The 18,518-nt window shown below is 40.7% G+C and overlaps 2 protein-coding genes across 3 annotated transcripts; both read right to left on the reverse strand.

Annotated features, from left to right (window-relative positions):
- Positions 1–2,250: 2,250 nt before the first annotated feature.
- LOC131241432 (putative germin-like protein 2-1) lies at positions 2,251–3,130 on the reverse strand. 2 transcript variants are annotated; one of them, XM_058240230.1, is made up of 2 exons: positions 3,019–3,130; positions 2,251–2,798 (listed from the first exon to the last, which is right to left on the reverse strand). In XM_058240230.1, the coding sequence occupies exons 1-2, from the start codon at positions 3,128–3,130 to the stop codon at positions 2,251–2,253; spliced, it is 660 nt and encodes a 219-aa protein (XP_058096213.1). The 2 variants fall into 2 exon arrangements, with proteins under 2 accessions (XP_058096213.1, XP_058096212.1); XM_058240229.1 differs by having other exon boundaries at positions 2,251–2,793; positions 3,011–3,130.
- A 13,243-nt stretch (positions 3,131–16,373) lies between these two features.
- On the reverse strand, positions 16,374–17,247 carry LOC131241433 (putative germin-like protein 2-1). Its single transcript, XM_058240232.1, has 2 exons — positions 17,128–17,247; positions 16,374–16,916 (listed from the first exon to the last, which is right to left on the reverse strand). The coding sequence occupies exons 1-2, from the start codon at positions 17,245–17,247 to the stop codon at positions 16,374–16,376; spliced, it is 663 nt and encodes a 220-aa protein (XP_058096215.1).
- Positions 17,248–18,518: the final 1,271 nt, after the last annotated feature.

The following is an 18,518-nucleotide window of genomic DNA, read 5'->3' on the forward strand; positions in this document are numbered from 1 at the left end:
AAAACGTGAATGAGACTTTTACATGACATCAACACACCAGCAATATTGGTTGTGTGTGGTACACCAGCCAATCCAATTTCGAAAATCTTGTGCCGTTTTTTATTATCTATCGATGACACAGGTTTTGACGTAAGTGCAGACACACACACACACACACACACAAACAGGGGAATATGCGTATTTCCTGTGTACAATGAATTTCTCTGTTTAACAGGATGAAATCTTTTGGAGCGTGGATCTTTTGTGGGCCCCGCCATGAATATCTGTTAGATCCACACTATTGAACCATTTTTCAAGATAGGTCCAGGACATGAACTATAAAATGAGGCAGATCTGGAGCGAAATTGAACCACATCACAGAAACCAGGGATTGTCGGAACCTTCCTAGGGCGGACATGACGTTGATTTGCTATTCTACTTGATTCAAATAGGCCACACAAACCTGGATAAAGGGAAAACAAAATATGAGATTGTTACCCAGAGTAGTTTTCAACGGTAGGTATACAATTACAATTGTTTCTGTTTTGTGGTCCTGTTGAGATTTGGATTTGCATGGTTTTCGGGTTCATGCCATAAAATGATCTTGAAATATGGATGGACGCTGTGGATCAAACACATACATCATGGTGGGTCTCACGCAAGTTCCACGCCTGGTAACATGGACATCCTTTGTTCTTTCTGAACGCAATAGCCAATAGGCGTCTCTCTCCGAATCCTCCGGATACGTGGATTGCGGGTGTGTGCCTTTCGCACAAATATAGGTCAACCGCAACCTAAATGGGACCATCGTGATTTTTTCAAGAAATCCGACCCGTTAATCAGTTTAACAGATCATGTTCGGGTAAGAGCCCAAAAATGAGCCAGATCTAGCTATCAAGTGGGCTATACGACAGGAAACAGTGAAGATTGAACGTCCACCATAGAATCATTTATAGGGCCACAGTAGTTTTTGGATAAGGCTAATATTTTTGAGTTTTCAGTTCATCCCAGTAAGTATGAACTTATGAACGGTATAGATGGCATATAAATATCACAGTGGATTGTATATAGGTTTTAACATTAGGAATTTCTCACAAACATAAAAGTGGGCCCCAGCCATCGGTCCACGTTACTGCGAAAGGATTTTGCTGGAAATCCACGCCCAGAGGGTTTGGAGAGACAGGAAGCCGACTCGTGGGAAGGAAGAAAGGATGGACATGTTTCGAGAAGCAGAGCTTCTGTGGGGCCATCTGGATGTTTGTATTAGATCCACAGCGTTAATTCATATTTCGAGATCATTTTATGGCATAAGCTGAAAATCGAGTCCGTTAAGACTCTCTTACTGTAAAGTAGCATAAACACACCTGTTTTTGCCTAGAAAATTCTAATTTATTTTTGGTGAGGACTCGTGATATGTAGAAAAGTTAAGCCTATTGAACAAGTTTTCTAAACGGAGGTAACAGTGATGAAACGTACATATTTTGACTTTGGATATGCAAGTTTGCTTAATAACAAGTGTTGCAGCTCCAACTCAATTTGCAGGATCACATTTCAAGGCCCATGAAAATTTACCTACCAAATTATCTTTGGATAAGTGTCCACATGAGCCGTAGAAGGTAGCATATATAGGAAAACGATCAACTTCAAATTGGGATGTTCGAACGAACATCCGTCCATGTCTACGTGCTTGTCTTGGACATGCTCGTGCATTCCACAGTCACCTCTGCTGCAGGTGTATTGATGGTCTGGATATTTTGCCTGAACAGCCCAGATCTCATGATTAAGTGTGAGAATGTGGACCTCTCTTTGATCTTTTCCATTGGATTAGTTTTGATTGTCGAACCGATGCATGCAAGAGGTGTTCCACTTTTGATTTGGACCATCAGCACGGACACTCTAGATATCATCATTCTCCCTGGTTCAAAGAAAATGCAGCCTCGCTTCCATTGTATAGGGTTATTATGTGGGATGTTTTTTCACATGACCATTTCGATCCTCTTGTCATTGTGGCAAATACTCCCCACTGGGTACTGCAAATCTGACCGTTGATCTTTCATCATGCATGCAACATTAAAGTATGGGTTGATCCAACTGTTGATGCATCATCAATTACATTTTTATAATTATCTAGACAGATATTTTCGTAACGTGCTATAATCCATTAGATATCATTAAACAGAAACAAATAAAGAAAGAAAACAAGAGACAAAATAAATAAATAAATAAATAAATAATAACGTTGCACTCCCATTTTATTGTATGGGGCATGCTCTAGTTTTTCATTCCAAACTGCGATTGTAGATAATGAACTATGTTCTTATCAACTTGGAATGCCTTGGCAAGAACGTCATCTGAGATGGGTGGATTGGATCCAAACACGGCATTCGCAATGGTGATAGTTCCTGGACTCTGGCTGCTCAGTCCTGCAATGGCTATGGCATTGGTGAGGCCAATGTTAAACTGGAAGTGAACCAAACCTACTGGGAAGACAAACACATCGCCCTTTTGAAGGACCTTTGTTATGAGGCGATTGTCTGGGTTGGAAGTGACGAATCCGACATAAAGGGTGCCCTCCAAAACTGTTAAAATCTCTGTCGCCCTTGGGTGCGTGTGGGGTGCATTGAGACCATAGGGTGCATAGTCTATCCGAACCAAAGAGACTCCGAGGGTATTGAGTCCTGATATCTGAGCTACGTTTACTTGGGTCACATTGGATCCAACCTTGTTACTCGTGTTGCCTGGTTTGTCCAATCCCGTGAGGAAGAAGTCATCAGCTTGAACTTGCATTGGGTCCTTGCACACAAATCCATTCACCAACACTGCCATCATATAACACAAAAGAGATTGTAAGCAACATATTCTTTCAAGAATTATTAAAAAAATATAAAGAGAAAATAACAGTTAATGAGGTTGGTGTTGTATCCCGTTCGTCATATGAATCCTTTCACGAATGGGGTGGATTGCATTTACATGTAATATTATTTGCAGCAATGATCCAGTTACTTGATTATTATTATTTTTTCAATGGAGTGAAAATACCTGGGCTGTTGCGCACAGCGACACAGAAATCCTGTAAAGGGCTGGGATCGGATGCAGAGGTGAAGGAGAAACTGAATGCAAAAAATGCTAAGAGAAGAAAGCCCGTGGACATCTTGAAAATCTGTCTAGGATTGTGTATGTATATATGCTATGAAACTCTAAATGTTGTAAAATGAAGAGTTTTTTGGCTGTGGGTTATGTAAGAGGATTAGGCTAGTATTTATAATGGGGTTACAGAAATGTTTTTTATTGAAATGGTCTTATTATTTTTATTATTATTTAAAATTCATGACTTCTTCCTCTTCAAGTCCTGTGTTGAAAGAAGGAATTGGCTCAGTTACTTGTAGAAAATATCATCATCTGTTTACTAATTCTGGATTTTATAAATGCTAACTATGTGAGAAGGAATATAATAAGCAAAGTCATAATGCCACCGGTGGTGATATGGTCAAAAGGGGATCCTGATGTGCCCTCTTGACTAATCATCGTTCATGAGATTTACCTAATCACACTATTCTAAGCATTCATTTAAAAATTATTCAAAGCTAATTAGTAAAGGCATACTTCGTCTACTGCTTTTAAATTGGGGTTTCCCAAGACCTTTTCAATGAGACAAATGTGTGCACTGTGTATGTCTAAGATCCGAGCCATTCTTCTTGTGGGCCCAACTTTGGTGTCTTGTGCAACATAATCTGGCATTTCATCTATCAGTCGCCTGTTGGAGAGCATGCCCCGCACGATATCACAATGTGGACCACATTGTCTGGCCCACCATGATGATTATTTCCCATTTAACATATTGATTAGATCACACATGTATTGAAGAAGTAAAGATACAAATTTTGGCTTGGTTAGTAGTTCTTGAGCACACCATGAGTTGGCTCAGTAGATGGCCTAGATTTCTCGGGTGGATCCCACATACTTGCCCTTTCTTTTAAATTTTATATATATATATATATATATATATAAAGTTTAACAAAAAAAATTAAAAAAAAGACATTTCCAGATGCTGGGATGTTCTCAGCGTGAGACTCCATTAATACAAAGGGGATTGGGGCCTCCACTCTTGAGCTCCACCATGATGCTTATGTCCCATCTTCACCGTTCATCCGAACTTCCATCTGATTTTGGCCGTTGGATCCAAAATTGAAGGCAAGCCAAATCTCAGGTGGGCCACACCGTGATTATCATGGCTGTTAAGCCCATCGTATCTATTTGGGAGAATTGGGAGAGTGGGTTCCCACTCATGGGACCCACTGTGATGTATTTCATAGATCCACACTACCCATTTGTTTCTTGGCTCATATTAGCCATGGAGCCTAAAAATCAAGCTGCTCCAACCATCAGGTGGACCACACTAGAGGCGACGATGGGGAGTTGGGAGCACCCCCTCACGTCAGCCCTCGCGACGTGGGGTGGGCCGGGCCGTGGGGGCGTCCCACCTGTGGCTCCACCTTGATGTATATATTTAATCCACATCGTCCACCAATTTCTCCAAATTATTTTAGGCCATGGGACGAAAAATTAGGCGGATCTAAGTCTTGAGTGAACTGCACTAAGCGAAATAAAGTCTCACAGTTGAAACCTTCCAAAGCCTGCAGTGGGGTCACTGATCATCCAAACCATCCCAAGTCAGGGCCTATTGGGCTCCGTTCGAGATGACCAAGACAGTGGATGGAGTAGATCATTCACATGAGGGCCAACCTTGACGGTGTATACAAAATAAATATACATATATAATAATACAAAGAGTAGCCCTGCATGCTGGCCGTTAACTCATCATCGCCAAGCATGACTCTCACAAGTGGGACCTATATTGATGTATATTTAATTTGAGCCAACCACCAACTTCTCCGGATAATTTTAAGCCATGGGCAGAAAAATGAGACAGATCTGAGTCTCAAGTGGGCCGCAGAAGGAAACAAACTCCTACTATAGTAATCTTCCAAGGCCCACTGTAGAGTCCATGTTCGTCTAAATCAGCCCAAATTAGAGCTCATTGACCCCGCTCAAGCTAGCCTACGTGGTGAACAGAGTAGATTATCCAAGAGGGGTCCAATTTAATTGTGTGACTAAAACAAACAACACACACACACACACATATATATATATATATATGGTAAATTGTACTATGAGCTGTGACGGCCCCACCCTGATGTCTGTCAAACATCTATCCCATCAGTTAGATGCACCATTCCATGATCAATCCATGAGTTGGGTGGGCCACACCACATACAATATTTGAGAGGGGTTATCCTCCCATTAAATCATACATAATCATTTATTGGGTCCACCGAGATGTATTTCACAAATCCAGCCTATCCATTGTGTGTGTTCCACTTGGATGAGGGGTTAGACCAAGTTTCAGCCGCATCTAAAACTCAATTGGGTCCCACCAAGTGATTTTATATGTTTTAGTCATGTCTTTACATGGTTTTAGATGGTATGGCCCACCTCATTGCCGTATACAGATGATTTTTAAGACGACCCATAACCTAAATGGAACCCATCAAATGCACGGTATTGATGTTCGACACACATCATGATGGGCCCACACAGATTGACCTCATGGGAAGTTCCCATGAGGTCGACCTCATAGTACAATTTCCATATATATATATATATATATAAAATACGCCACCAGCACCCAATGGACAGGCAGACGCCCAACCACGGACGTGGAGTGGGGCCCACTCGTGGGACCATCCATGATGTATATGTTTCATCCACACCATTCACCCATTTTAATAGATCATGTTAGGCCACAGGCCCAAAAATGAGGGTGATCTGAATATTAGGTGGACTACACTGATGGAATCATTGGACAGGGAGGGCTACCCATTTTGGCAGCACTTAGGCCCCACTTGTGGGACCCACCTTAATGTTTACGTGCCATCTACGCCGTTTATCATTTTCTTCAGATTATGTTGGGCCAGGGGCGTAAAGTTGAGGCCAATCCAAATCTCAAGTAAGCCACACCATGGGGAACTATTGGGGTGGAAACCTCTTGGACTCGGGATTCCTTGGACTTGAAAATCCCTAGATTTGGTATCCATTATAATTTGGTTATGTTTGTCATACTGGATTCGAAATCCCTATAATCCTAAAGTGATATGCTTAATTTACTTGTAAAGGTTTGAAATTAAATCGATTTAAATCCCTAATTAGTGGGTGCGTGTAATGTTAATACTATGGTTATATTAAATCTATTGAAGCATATACCTTGGCTGAAATGATGAAATCACAAGACTCAGATGGCCATAAGCAAATGATCACATCCCAGTGACTAACCATCATTCTATAACCATTGATTTATGTCAGAAATGTTCAGACGGTGCAGATCATCCTAATAAAGTAATTATAGAGATGTCATTGATAATCTGATTATTTTGGGATATCATCAGTGGGCCAATAGGCTGGTAGCCTAGTGGAATGTATGGTATACATGTGGGTGTCCATCCAGGTCACTCCTAGTGGATCCCGCATTCATGTATGTATTTTACCCATGCCTTATACGCTACATGAGGAGCCGATGTTAGTCTAATGTGAACCACACCACATAGACCTTTATATTTCTAGTGGGGCCTGCCATTCGGTTCCTACTTTCTATATATGATGTGTCAATTAAGGCCAATTATCTCATGATATGTTTGATAACATGCTGGTATATTTAACCTGATCAGACAAACTGATAACATGTCTAGTATAATTGATATCATGCTTATTTATATGCTCATATGCATCATTTGTATGCTTGTTGTAGATGACGATTGATCATATCATATACCTTTTGGCTTGAGATACTTTGGGGACCCTATATGAGATAGGGTTACCCTACATGATTGCACAGTGCGCTTAGGTTTTGTGCATGACTTAGATAGTATGACTCATGCATTTTGCATCTGTATGTCACGATCAGTTTTACACCATAATGACATCAGGGTTGTGGCCTCCACAGGCTTATTATGGATGGTCAGATTGGATACCGAAAATATCTGTTTTAGCACTGCTTAGGATGTCCATGGGTGAAAGTACCTAAACCCTTGTGGTACCAGCAGGATGCTTCAACATTGAAACTGAGTGGATAACACGAGCACCCGAGTGCCAAATACCAGTAGGTCGTATCTCCTACTATTTCGTGGTCAGTTGAAAATGAGTGTGACCTTATCCACCTGAGGATAAGGGGCTGTAAGCTAGGTTGAGTCTGACCAACCCGTAAATGGGTCTGCTATTAGTGAGTCGGGTGGGCATTGACATACCACTAGCAAGGTTGATAGTGAGGTCTTTTCCACTCACTTGGTAGTGTGCATCATGGGCGGCAACCAATGTTGGAGTATACTAAACTCCGGTGATGTTTTCATATACTAACTATACTTATATGTGGACTAGTATTGCCATGTTTTACATTGCATCTCTAGCATATGACATTTGGCCACGTAGGCCTTGCATTGCATAGCCTTGATATGGCTAACATCATTTATAGACTTGTCAGTTTAGCCCTTCGTCATTTCTGCTTACTCTGACATTTGTATGCTTGGCACATGCATTGCGCACACACTCTCTAAGCTTCTTAGTAAGCTATCAAGTAGGAGAGATGACTACACAAATCAAGTGAGTCTGAGCTGAATCAAATGCTTGAGCGAGTTTCACAGCGACTAAACTTGATTTCTGATTGAGTCAAGTTGACTTGGCTGAGTTTTGAGTTGACTCACTGAATTTTAGAACTATGATTCTTAGCAGTATATAAACTTTTACAGATTTATCATGGCTTTAACAAATAAATAGTAAATTTTTTAAATCAATTCATTTTTACCCATATTTTAAATTTTCAAATAATTTACTAATAAATAATAAATATTTTATTTTCAATGAGATTTTCTCCATAACATTGTAAGAAAAACATCAAAAACTGAAAATCTTCCGAAATTTAAAGAGAGACCGAGAGAGATAGAAAGTGAGAGAGAGAGAGAGAGATTTTTCACTATTTCTACAAGAGTTCAGAACTCAAAAAGGAAAATGCTTTGTGAACAAAGTAGACAACATTTCAGTTAGATACTCTTATTTTAGTGAAGGTATCAACTTTACCACATGGTCCATATCAAATCGTAGATATGTGAGGAAAAGAGCACTTATCTGCAGCAAAATTGAGTGTATGTATGTTGATATTCTCATGATCGTGGCCATTAACGATCACATTGATCTGTTTGGATTCTTAGTAAAAAGAGTTACGCCTCGGTTGAGATTTAAATCTTCAAAAAATTTGTTAAGCATGTCTTACTCGCGTGCTATACATCTCCGCGGCAAAAGAATTGATAGAATGGATGGCCTTACAGTTATCGTCGGGTCTGATCAGGCAACGGGACGATATGTGCAGGGAAGTACGACTATGGCCATATCATCCTCTCGGATTCAGCGCAATCTCAATGAGACTTGGAGAGACGTGGAGGATGATTTTGAGGATACCATTGACCTCTCTGTGGACCACGTAGCGGACTCATCAGGTGAGAATTTTTCATCAGAGACGCTGTTTATGCAGCATGCCAACAACGCAGTGAACCGAGATCCAATCTCCGGTCTCACCCACAAACGATAAACAGAAAGAAATATAATCTAGAAGTAGAATCAAAACATACTAGACAAACCACAAGACAAGATATATTTGTAAAAACCTCAAAAGGGTAAAAAACCACGGGTGCAAACTTTCACTATGAAGAAAACGAGATTACAAGCAATATACTAACCTTTTCCCTTAGATGTATAGAGAAAATCCTTTGCCCACACCTTATAATAACTCCCAATACCCTATAAAAATCCTAGGGAACCCTATTTATAGTTTAGGCAACTTCCTTTTTGCACCCTTGCGAAACCGACTCAAATTTCTGCAGTCCGTATCAAATCCGTAAAACGAATCTACGTAACCTTGATTGGTCGAGCACCTCAGACTCCAAAAAACATAGCTCGCTGGACTTTGAGTCGAGCCAGTCCTCAAGCAGCGCCCTGGTGTGGCTCCACACCTCAACAATCTCCCACTTGGAGACACATCACCATAAACCTTCGTCTTTTACATCTGGAGTGCACCACCTCCCCGTCTTCAAGCCTAAAGACCAATCAAAGCTAAACAGAGCTTCAACTTCTCCCGTGTGACCGCCTTGGTCAGCATATCCACAGGATTCTCACTTGTATGAATATTCTCCAGAGCAATCGATCCATTTTCCAATAATGGACGTATGAAGTGATATCTGATGTCAATATGCTTAGTCCTTAAATGAAAGATTGAATTCTTAATCAAGTGTATTGCACTCTGACTGTCACTGTACAGCTTGCAATCTGCTTGCTTCTTACCCAACTCTTTCATGAAACCTTACATCCATACCATCTCCTTACACGCTTCTATAGCTGCAACATATTCTATTTTCGTCGTACTGATAGATACTATCTTCTGTAATTGAGAGACCCAACTGACTGCAGCACTACCCAAAGTAAAGACATAACCTGTAGTGCTTCTTCTCCTGTCGATATCTCATGCCAAATCTAAATCTTCGTAACCTTGTAGCTTGATTTCTAATCCACCATAACATAGCCCTATATCCATAGTACTTACTAGGTATCTGAGGATCTACTTCACAGCTTCCTAATGTTCCTTCCCGGGGTTGTTCATGAACCTGCTAACAACTCCTACTACTTGAACAATGTCTAACCTCGTGCTCACCATAGCATACTTGAGACTCCCAATAGCTGACGCGTATGGGACTTTAGCCATATAGTCTCGTTCCTCCTGCGTCTTTACACCTTGCTCCTTAGAAAGCTTGAAATGGTTGGCTAATAAAGTGCTAACCGGCTTAGCACCTCCCATATTAAATCGATCAAGTACCTTGGCTATGTACTCTTCCTGTGACAAAACAAGTTTCTTATTTTTCCTGTCACGCTTTATCCTCATGCCTAGGATTTGTTTTGCAGCTCCTAAATTCTTTATGGTAAATTCTCTACACAGTTGTCTTTTGAGATCTGAGATGTCATTCATGCTTGAACCGGCCATAAGCATATCATCAACGTACAGAAGAAGGATGATGTAGGACGTATCAAACTTCTTTAAATAACAACAGTGGTCTGCATGACATCTGGTAAAATCGTTTTCCGACATGAAACTGTCGAACTTCTTGTACCACTGTCTTGGGGCCTACTTCAGGCCATATAGACTCTTCTTCAGTCTACACACATTGTTCTCCTTTCCTGGTGCCACGTATCCTGTCGGCTGATGCATATATATCTCTTCTTCAAGGTCCCCATGAAGAAATGCTATCTTAACATCTAGTTGCTCTAGATATAAGTCCTCTATAGCCACTATACTCAAGACCATACGAATTGTAGACATTTTCACCACTGGTGAAAATATTTCGGTGAAGTCGAACCTGTCTTTTGTTGGAAACCTTTTATAACCAATCTAGCCTTATACCATTTCGAACCATCATATTCTTCCTTCAGTCTATAAACCCACTTGTTATAAAGAGCTTTCTTACCCTTAGGTAGAGTGACTAGCTCCCATGTACGATTAGACTCAAGAGAGTCCATCTCATCATCCATGGTCTGCTCCAACTTAACCCATATATCTGACTGTAATGCTTCTTCAAAATACTTTGGTTCACCATTGTCTGTCAGCGGTAGATAATGTAAGGAGGGTGAGTATCGGACCGTGGGTCTCCTCTCCCGATAAACCTCCTCACAACCGGTGTCTGTGGCTCTGCCTCATAATTCTCCTGTGCATGATCATCATGTGGCACTATAACACCCGTGTCCGATAACTCTTCCAACTCTACGAATTCTTTCTCCTCGGCCTTATTTTGTTGCATATTGTCTTTATGCATCACCTTTTCATTAAAGACTACGTCCTTTGCTTCTGATGATTTTCCCGTTTTCTACATTCCAAAATCTGTAACCAAAATCATGTTTCCCGTAGCCTATAAACATACACCTTTTGGATTTCGCATCCAACTTGTTTCTTTGCTCTGCATCAATGTGATCATACGAAGTGCAATTGAACACTCTGAGATGTGCAAGGTTCACTTCTTTCCCAATCCACGTTTCTTCTGGTAGCCCACCATCCAATAGTGCTGAGGGACTTCTATTGATGAGATATACGGCAGTATTCATAGCATCTGCCCAAAACGTCTTGGGCAACCCTGCATGTACCTTGATGCTCTTAGCGCGCTCAAGGATGGTCCTGTTAATGCGATCAGCCACACCATTCTACTGCGGTGTCCCTGGAATTGTTTTCTAATATTTGATTCCATTTGCTGCACAATACTCCTCAAATCTCTTATCCCAGTACTCTCTCCCATTATCAGATCTGAGACATTTTACTGTTTTACCTGTCTCATTTTCTACCATTACTTTCCATTTCTTAAATACATCAAATACATCAGATTTGTAATTTATGAAATAAACCTACAGTTTTCCACTAGCATCATCAAAAAAGGAAACAAAATAACGTGAGCCACCAAAAGATGATACCTGTGCCAGTCCCCACATATCAGTGTATACAAGCTCTAACAGATGCGTCTTTGGAGCACGTCTTGTCTTCTTAAAACTTACCCTCTTCTGTTTGCCATAAACGCAGTCCTCACATTCCAAGTTAATAGACTTTAGCCATGGTAGCTTCCCTTTTGACAATAGCACTTTCATCCGCTTCTCAATCATATGTCTCAACCTCCGATGCCACAACTGCACATTTACTCCAGTTGACGCGACTAAGAGTGAACTATACGATCTTGAAGTCACGTACAAAGTTCCTTCCTTCTTGCCTCGAGATATCACCAAGGCACCTTTTGTGATCTTCCAGGAATCACTAGTGAATGTCGTCACATATCCTGTATCAGTCAACTGCCCCACTGAGATCAAATTTCATTTCAAACTCGGTACATGTCTGACATCCTTTAATTTCAAAACCGTTCCATCTTTCTGATTTATATGAACATCTCCCTTTCTAACAATACTGCATGGCTCATCATCACCCAGTTAGACTCCCCCGAAGTCACCTGACACATAATCATGGAGAACTTCCTTATACGAAGTGGCATGAAATGAAGCACCTCAGTCTATGACCCAAGACTCATTTCTCACATCAAGAGACAAGATCAACATCTCTGTATCACTCTCTTCAGATAGATTCATTGAATCCTTCCCACCTTGATAGCTTCCTTCTTGTTTCTTAAACGCCTTGTAATCACGTTTCATATGCTCCTTCTTACCGTAATGCCAACACCTGTCTTTGTCTTTGGGTCCATTGGACTTCTTCCTCGACTTAGAACGTCCGTATTTATTGCCTCCTTTGTTCAACAATCTTCATCTTCCTTCAACGTTTAGAGCATTTTTTGAGTCCCTTGAAACTCCTGATGCCTTTCTTCTAGATTCTTCGCTAAGAATTAGCCCGACCACATCATCAAATTTTAGCTTTGTCAACCCTGAAAAATTGCTCACAGCAATCACCAAACCATCTCAACTGTCTAGCAAACTGGACAAAATCAATAACACCCTGACCTCGTCCTCAAAAACAATGTCAATGGATTTCAACTGGCTCATGACTGTATTGAACTCGTTTAGATGTTCAGTCACGCTTCTACCATTTGACATCTTTATGTTGAATAGCTGCTTCATAAGATGAACCTTGTTGGACGTTGAAGGTTTTTCATACATTATACCTAGGGCTTCCATTAATGAAACTTTTACCTACGAAAATTTTCGTAGGAAAAAAACGTGAATGAGACTTTTATATGACGTCAACACACCAGCAATATTGGTTGTGCATGGTACACTAGCCGATCCCATTTCGGAAATCATTTTTTATTATCTATCAATGACACAGGTTTTGACGTAAGTGCACACACACACACACACACACACACACACACACACAAACGTGGAAATATGCGTATTTCCTCAGTGTATAATGAATTTCTCTGTTTAACAGGATGAAATCTTTTGGAGCATGGATCTTCTGTGGGCCCCACCATGATATATCTATTAGATCCACACTATTGAACCATTTTTCAAGATTGGTCTAGGACATGAACTAGAAAATGAGGTAGATCTAGAGCGAAATTGAACCACATCACAGAAACTAGGGATTGTCGAAACCTTCCTAGGGCGGACATGACGTTGATTTGCTATTCTACTTGATTCAAATACACCACACAAACCTGGATAAAGGGAAAACAAAATATGAGATTGTTACCCCCAAGTAGTTTTCAACGTTAGGTATACAATTACCATTGTTTCTGTTTTGTGGTCCTGTTGAGATTTGGATTTGCATGGTTTATTATAAAAAATGTTGATTTTATATAAAATATATATTAAAATAAATATAATGTAATATATAAAGTGTTTGAAAAACACCTTTTGGGGGTTTTTAAGAATAGTTCCACATGGGAAAGGGAAGAAAAGAAAAAGTGGTTTAAATGAAAACAGTGGAGTACCTTATTATTTGCTAACATAGTCCATGGACCATGGGACTTGCGCACGCGCATGCGCACGGGCTCGGTCTCGGTCTCGGTCTCAGTGCGAGGGCGTGAGCATGTGAGGCAATATGGTTGTAGAGGCGCTAGTGGCACACTTTGCACTTCGCACGTTCGCAGAGGGTCACTTCCTTCGCGAACCGAAGTGAGACGTGTGCGAGTCGTGGTGTGACTAAGTGGCTAAGGTAGATGGCTGGGTGAAGGAGAGACTAGAGGATTGAATAAGAGTCCTCCAGAATATATAGAGGGTAGAGGGTCGCTCTCTTCACGAACCAAAGCGAGACGTGTGTGAGTCGCGATGCGACTAAGTGGCTAAGGCAAATGGCTGAGTGAAGGAGAGATTAGATGACAGAATGAGAGTCCTCCAGAATATATAGAGGGCTGAAAAAAGAGCTATTGTAGAAAATCTGTAACAGCTGTGCCATAAGTGCAGGGTCTAGCTGAAACTGCTGCATGGCTAGCCCAACAGCTAGAAAACGGCTAGCTGTTGTCTAACAACTGTTAGCATGCAGCAGATTAATGGCCCATGTACAACAGTCAGAAAACGGTAATAAAATGGCTAGTTTTCTCCAATAGCCAGAAAACGGTCATGAGATTTATTTCCCTGGACCATTACTCCCAACCACCATAGCCTATAAAAGGAGGGCATGGATGGGTTTCCAAACCATCTCACAACTCAATCCAACACTACCATACGAATTGAGACAGCTCACTACTCCTCTCTCTATACTCCAGTAATTCCAGCAAGATAGCAATGGTTAAACCTTTGCAAGAAGAACAGACCAACGGTGTGGTCTAGAACGGTTCAACTGAACCAGTGGCTGAAGACTTGACCAGTGCAGTGGTCTAAATCACAATTTTCTTCTTTTTCTTTCTTCTGGGATTTTTCTTTTATTGTATTTCTGCCAGACTAAGTGTAATAGAGTTCCAATAGGTGGGCCTTCGTGTTTGCTGAATGCAGACCCACACCAGGCTCGTCGTATCCTAGAAGCAGTTTTCCTGTAACCTATTAGCATACTCAATTCACTTGAGTAGGGGCAAATAACGCTCTAAGGACAGCGTTTCAGACATGCTTCAGCCTGTTCATATTTCAGATTTATTTGTAATTTTCGGTTTCCACATTATACAGAAATTCTATTAACCTATATAATTTCCAACATGGTTTTGGGGTTCATGCCATAAAATGATCTTGAAATATGGATGGACGTTGTGGATCTCACACATACATCATGGTGGGGCTCACACAAGTTCCACGGCTCGTAACATGGACATCCTTTGTTCTTTCTAAACGCAATAGGCGTCTCTCTCCAAATCCTCCGGATATGTGGATTGCAGGTGTATGCCTTTCGCACTAATATAGGTCAACCGCAACCTAAATGGGACCATCGTGATTTTTTTCAAATCCGACCCGTTAATCAGTTTAACTTATCATGTTCGGATAAGAGCCCAAAAATGAGCCGGATCTAGCTATTAAGTTGGGTATATGACAGGAAACAGTGAAGATTGAACGTCCACCATAGAATCATTTATAGGGCCACAATAGTTTTTGGATCAGGCTAATATTTTTGAGTTTTCAGTTCATCCTAGTAAGTATGAACTTCTGAACAGTATAGATGGCATATAAATATCACAGTGGACTGTATAGAGGTTATAACATTAGGAATTTCTCACAAACATAAAAGTGGGCCCCAGCCATCGGTCCACATTACTGCGAAAGGATTTTGCTGGAAATCCACGCTCAGAGGGTTTAGAGAGACAGGAAGCCGACTGTGTGGGAAGGAAGAAAGGATGGACATGTTTCCAGGAGCAGAGCTTCTGTGAGGCCATCATGATGTTTGTATTAGATCCACAAGCGTTAATCCATATTTCGAGATCGTTTTATGGCGTAAGCTGAAAATCGAGTTGGTTAAGACTCTCATACCGTAAAGCAGCATAAACGCACCTGTTTTTGCCTGGAAAATTCTAATTTATTTTTGGTGAGGACTCACGATATATAGAAAAGTTAAGCCTATTGAACAAGTTTTCTAAACGGAGGTAACAGTGATGAAACGTACATATTTTGACTTTGGATATGCAAGTTTGCTTAATAACAAGTGTTGCGGCTCCAACTCAATTTGCAGGATCACATTTCAAGGGCCAAGAAAATTTACCTACGAAATTATCTTTGGATAAGTGTCCACATGTACATGAGCTGTAGAAGGTAGCATATATAGGAAAACGATCGACTTCAAAGTGGGATGTTCGAACAAACATCCGTCCATGTCTACGTGCATGTCTTGGACATGCTCGTGCATTCCACCGTCACCTCTGCTGCAGGTGTATTGATGGCCTGGATATTTTGCCCGAACAGCCCAGATCTCATGATTAAGTGTGAGAATGTAGACCTCTCTGTGATCTTGTCCCTTGGATTAGTTTTGATTGTCGAACAGATGCATGCATGAGGTGTTCCACTTTTGATTTGGACCATCAGCACGGACACTCTAGATATCATCATTCTCCCTGGTTCAAAGAAAAAGCAGCCTCGCTTCCATTGTATAGGGTTATTATGTGGGATGATTTTTCACATGACCATTTCGATCCTCTTGTCATTGTGGCAAATACTCCCCACTGGGTACTGCAAATCTGACAGTTGATCTTTCATGATGCATGCAACATTAAAGTATGGGTTGATCCAACTGTTGATGCACCATCAATTGCATTTTTATAATTATCTAGAGATATTTTCGTAACGTGCTATAATCCATTAGATATCATTAAACAGAAACAAATAAAGAAAGAAAACGAGACAAAATAAATAAATAAATAAATAATAACGTTGCACTCCCATTTTATTGTATGGGGCATGCTCTAATTTTTCATTCCAAACTGTGATTGGAGATAATCAACTATGTTCTTATCAACTTGGAATGCCTTGGCAAGAACGTCGTCTGAGATTGGTGGATTCGATCCAAACACAGCATTCGCAATGGTGATAGTTCCTGGACTCTGGCTGCTCAGTCCTGCAATGGCTATGGCATTGGTGAGGCCAATGTTAAACTGGAAGTGAACCAAGCCTATTGGGAAGACAAACACATCGCCTTTTTGAAGGACCTTTGTTATGAGGCGATTGTCTGGGTTGGAAGTGACGAATCCGACGTAAAGGGTGCCCTCCAAAACTGTTAAAATCTCTGTCGCCCTTGGGTGGATGTGGGGTGCATTGAGACCATAGGGTGCATAGTCTATCCGAACCAAAGAGACTCCGAGGGTATTGAGTCCTGATATCTGAGCTACGTTTACTTGGGTCACATTGGACCCAACCTTGTTACTCATGTTGCCTGGTTTGTCCAGTCCCGTGAGGAAGAAATCATCAGCTTGAACTTGCATTGGGTCCTTGCACACAAATCCATTCACCAACACTGCCATCATATAACACAAAAGAGATTGTAAGCAGCATATTCTTTCAAGAATTATTAAAACAATATAAAGAGAAAATAACAGATAATTAGGTTGGTGTTGTATCCCATTCATCATATGGATTCCCGAATGGGGTGGATTGCATTTACATGTAATATTATTTGCAGCAATGATGCAGTTACTTGATTTTATTTTTTTTCAATGGAGTGAAAATACCTGGGCTGTTGCGCACAGCGACACAGAAATCCTGTAAAGGGCTGGGATCGGACGCGGAGGTATAGGAGAAACTGAATGCAAAAAATGCTAAGAGAAGAAAGCCCGTGGACATCTTGAAAATCTGTCTAGGATTGTGTATGTATATATGCTATGAAACTCTAAATGTTATAAAATGAGGAGTTTTTTGGCTGTGGGTTATGTAAGAGGATTAGGCTAGTATTTATAATGGGGTTACAGAAATGTTTGTCATTGAAATGGTCTTATTATTTTTATCATTATTTGAAATTCAAGACTTCTTCCTCTTCAAGTCCTGTGTGAAAGAAGGAATTGGCTCAGTTACGTGTAGAAAATATCATCATCTGTTTACAAATTCTGGATTTTATAAATGCTAACTATGTGAGAAGGAATATAATAAGCAAAGTCATAATGCCACCGGTGGTGATATGGTCAAAAGGGGATCCTGATGTGCCCTCTTGACTAATCATTCGTTCATGAGATTTACCGGATCACACTAATCTAAGCATTCATTTAAAAATTAATCAAAGCTAATTAGTAAAGGCATACTTGGTCTACATCTTTTAAATTGGGGTTTCCCAAGACCTTTTCAATGAGACAAATATGTGCACTGTGTATGTCTGAGATCTGAGCCATTCTTCTTGTGGGCCCAACTTTGGTGTCTTGTGCAACATAATCTGGCATTTCATCTATCAGTCGCCTGTTGGAGAGCATGCCCCGCACGATATCACAATGTGGACCACGTTGTCGGGCCCACCATGATGATTATTTCCCATTTAACATATTGATTTTTTTATTTTTATTTTTTTTTTAAAGATCAATTCATTTCCTGAGAGGATGATTACAACTTCGGGTTGCCCAAGAATCCTCAAAAACCGACAATGGGCACCGTCTTCCTCAAGAGGATAACTATTCCGAATCCACGGAACTTCTCTGGACTCCTCAAAGAAACTTCTCGAATCCACGAGGAAAGAAAGCAGAAAATAGAAATAAATCCTAATAAAATCGAAACTGATTGATGAATCATTAAAATCGAGTTCACAACCCTTTAAATAAGGGTATCAAGCAATGGGAAAGAAATCATAATCAAACTAAAACTTATTATTTATAGTAAAAACGAAATTAAAACAAGGAAACGACCGTCGATTCCGGGGTTTTTCACAATTTCGGGCTACGCAACCCAGCATAGCGGGGTTGGTTGGCTAAAGTAGCTCGTTCTACCCCAAAATTATATATTTTGCGTCAGGTAACTCATTTCGGATTGCAAGATACGCCCGATCTAAGTTCTAACGGTCCGGATCACTTCTGTCGTCGACCGGGCCTTTCTGATCCATCTTGGCCATGAAACTATCCGCGATCCGCTCTACA

This window comes from Magnolia sinica, chromosome 3 (genome assembly GCF_029962835.1).
Source record: "Magnolia sinica isolate HGM2019 chromosome 3, MsV1, whole genome shotgun sequence".
NCBI lineage: Eukaryota > Viridiplantae > Streptophyta > Magnoliopsida > Magnoliales > Magnoliaceae > Magnolia > Magnolia sinica.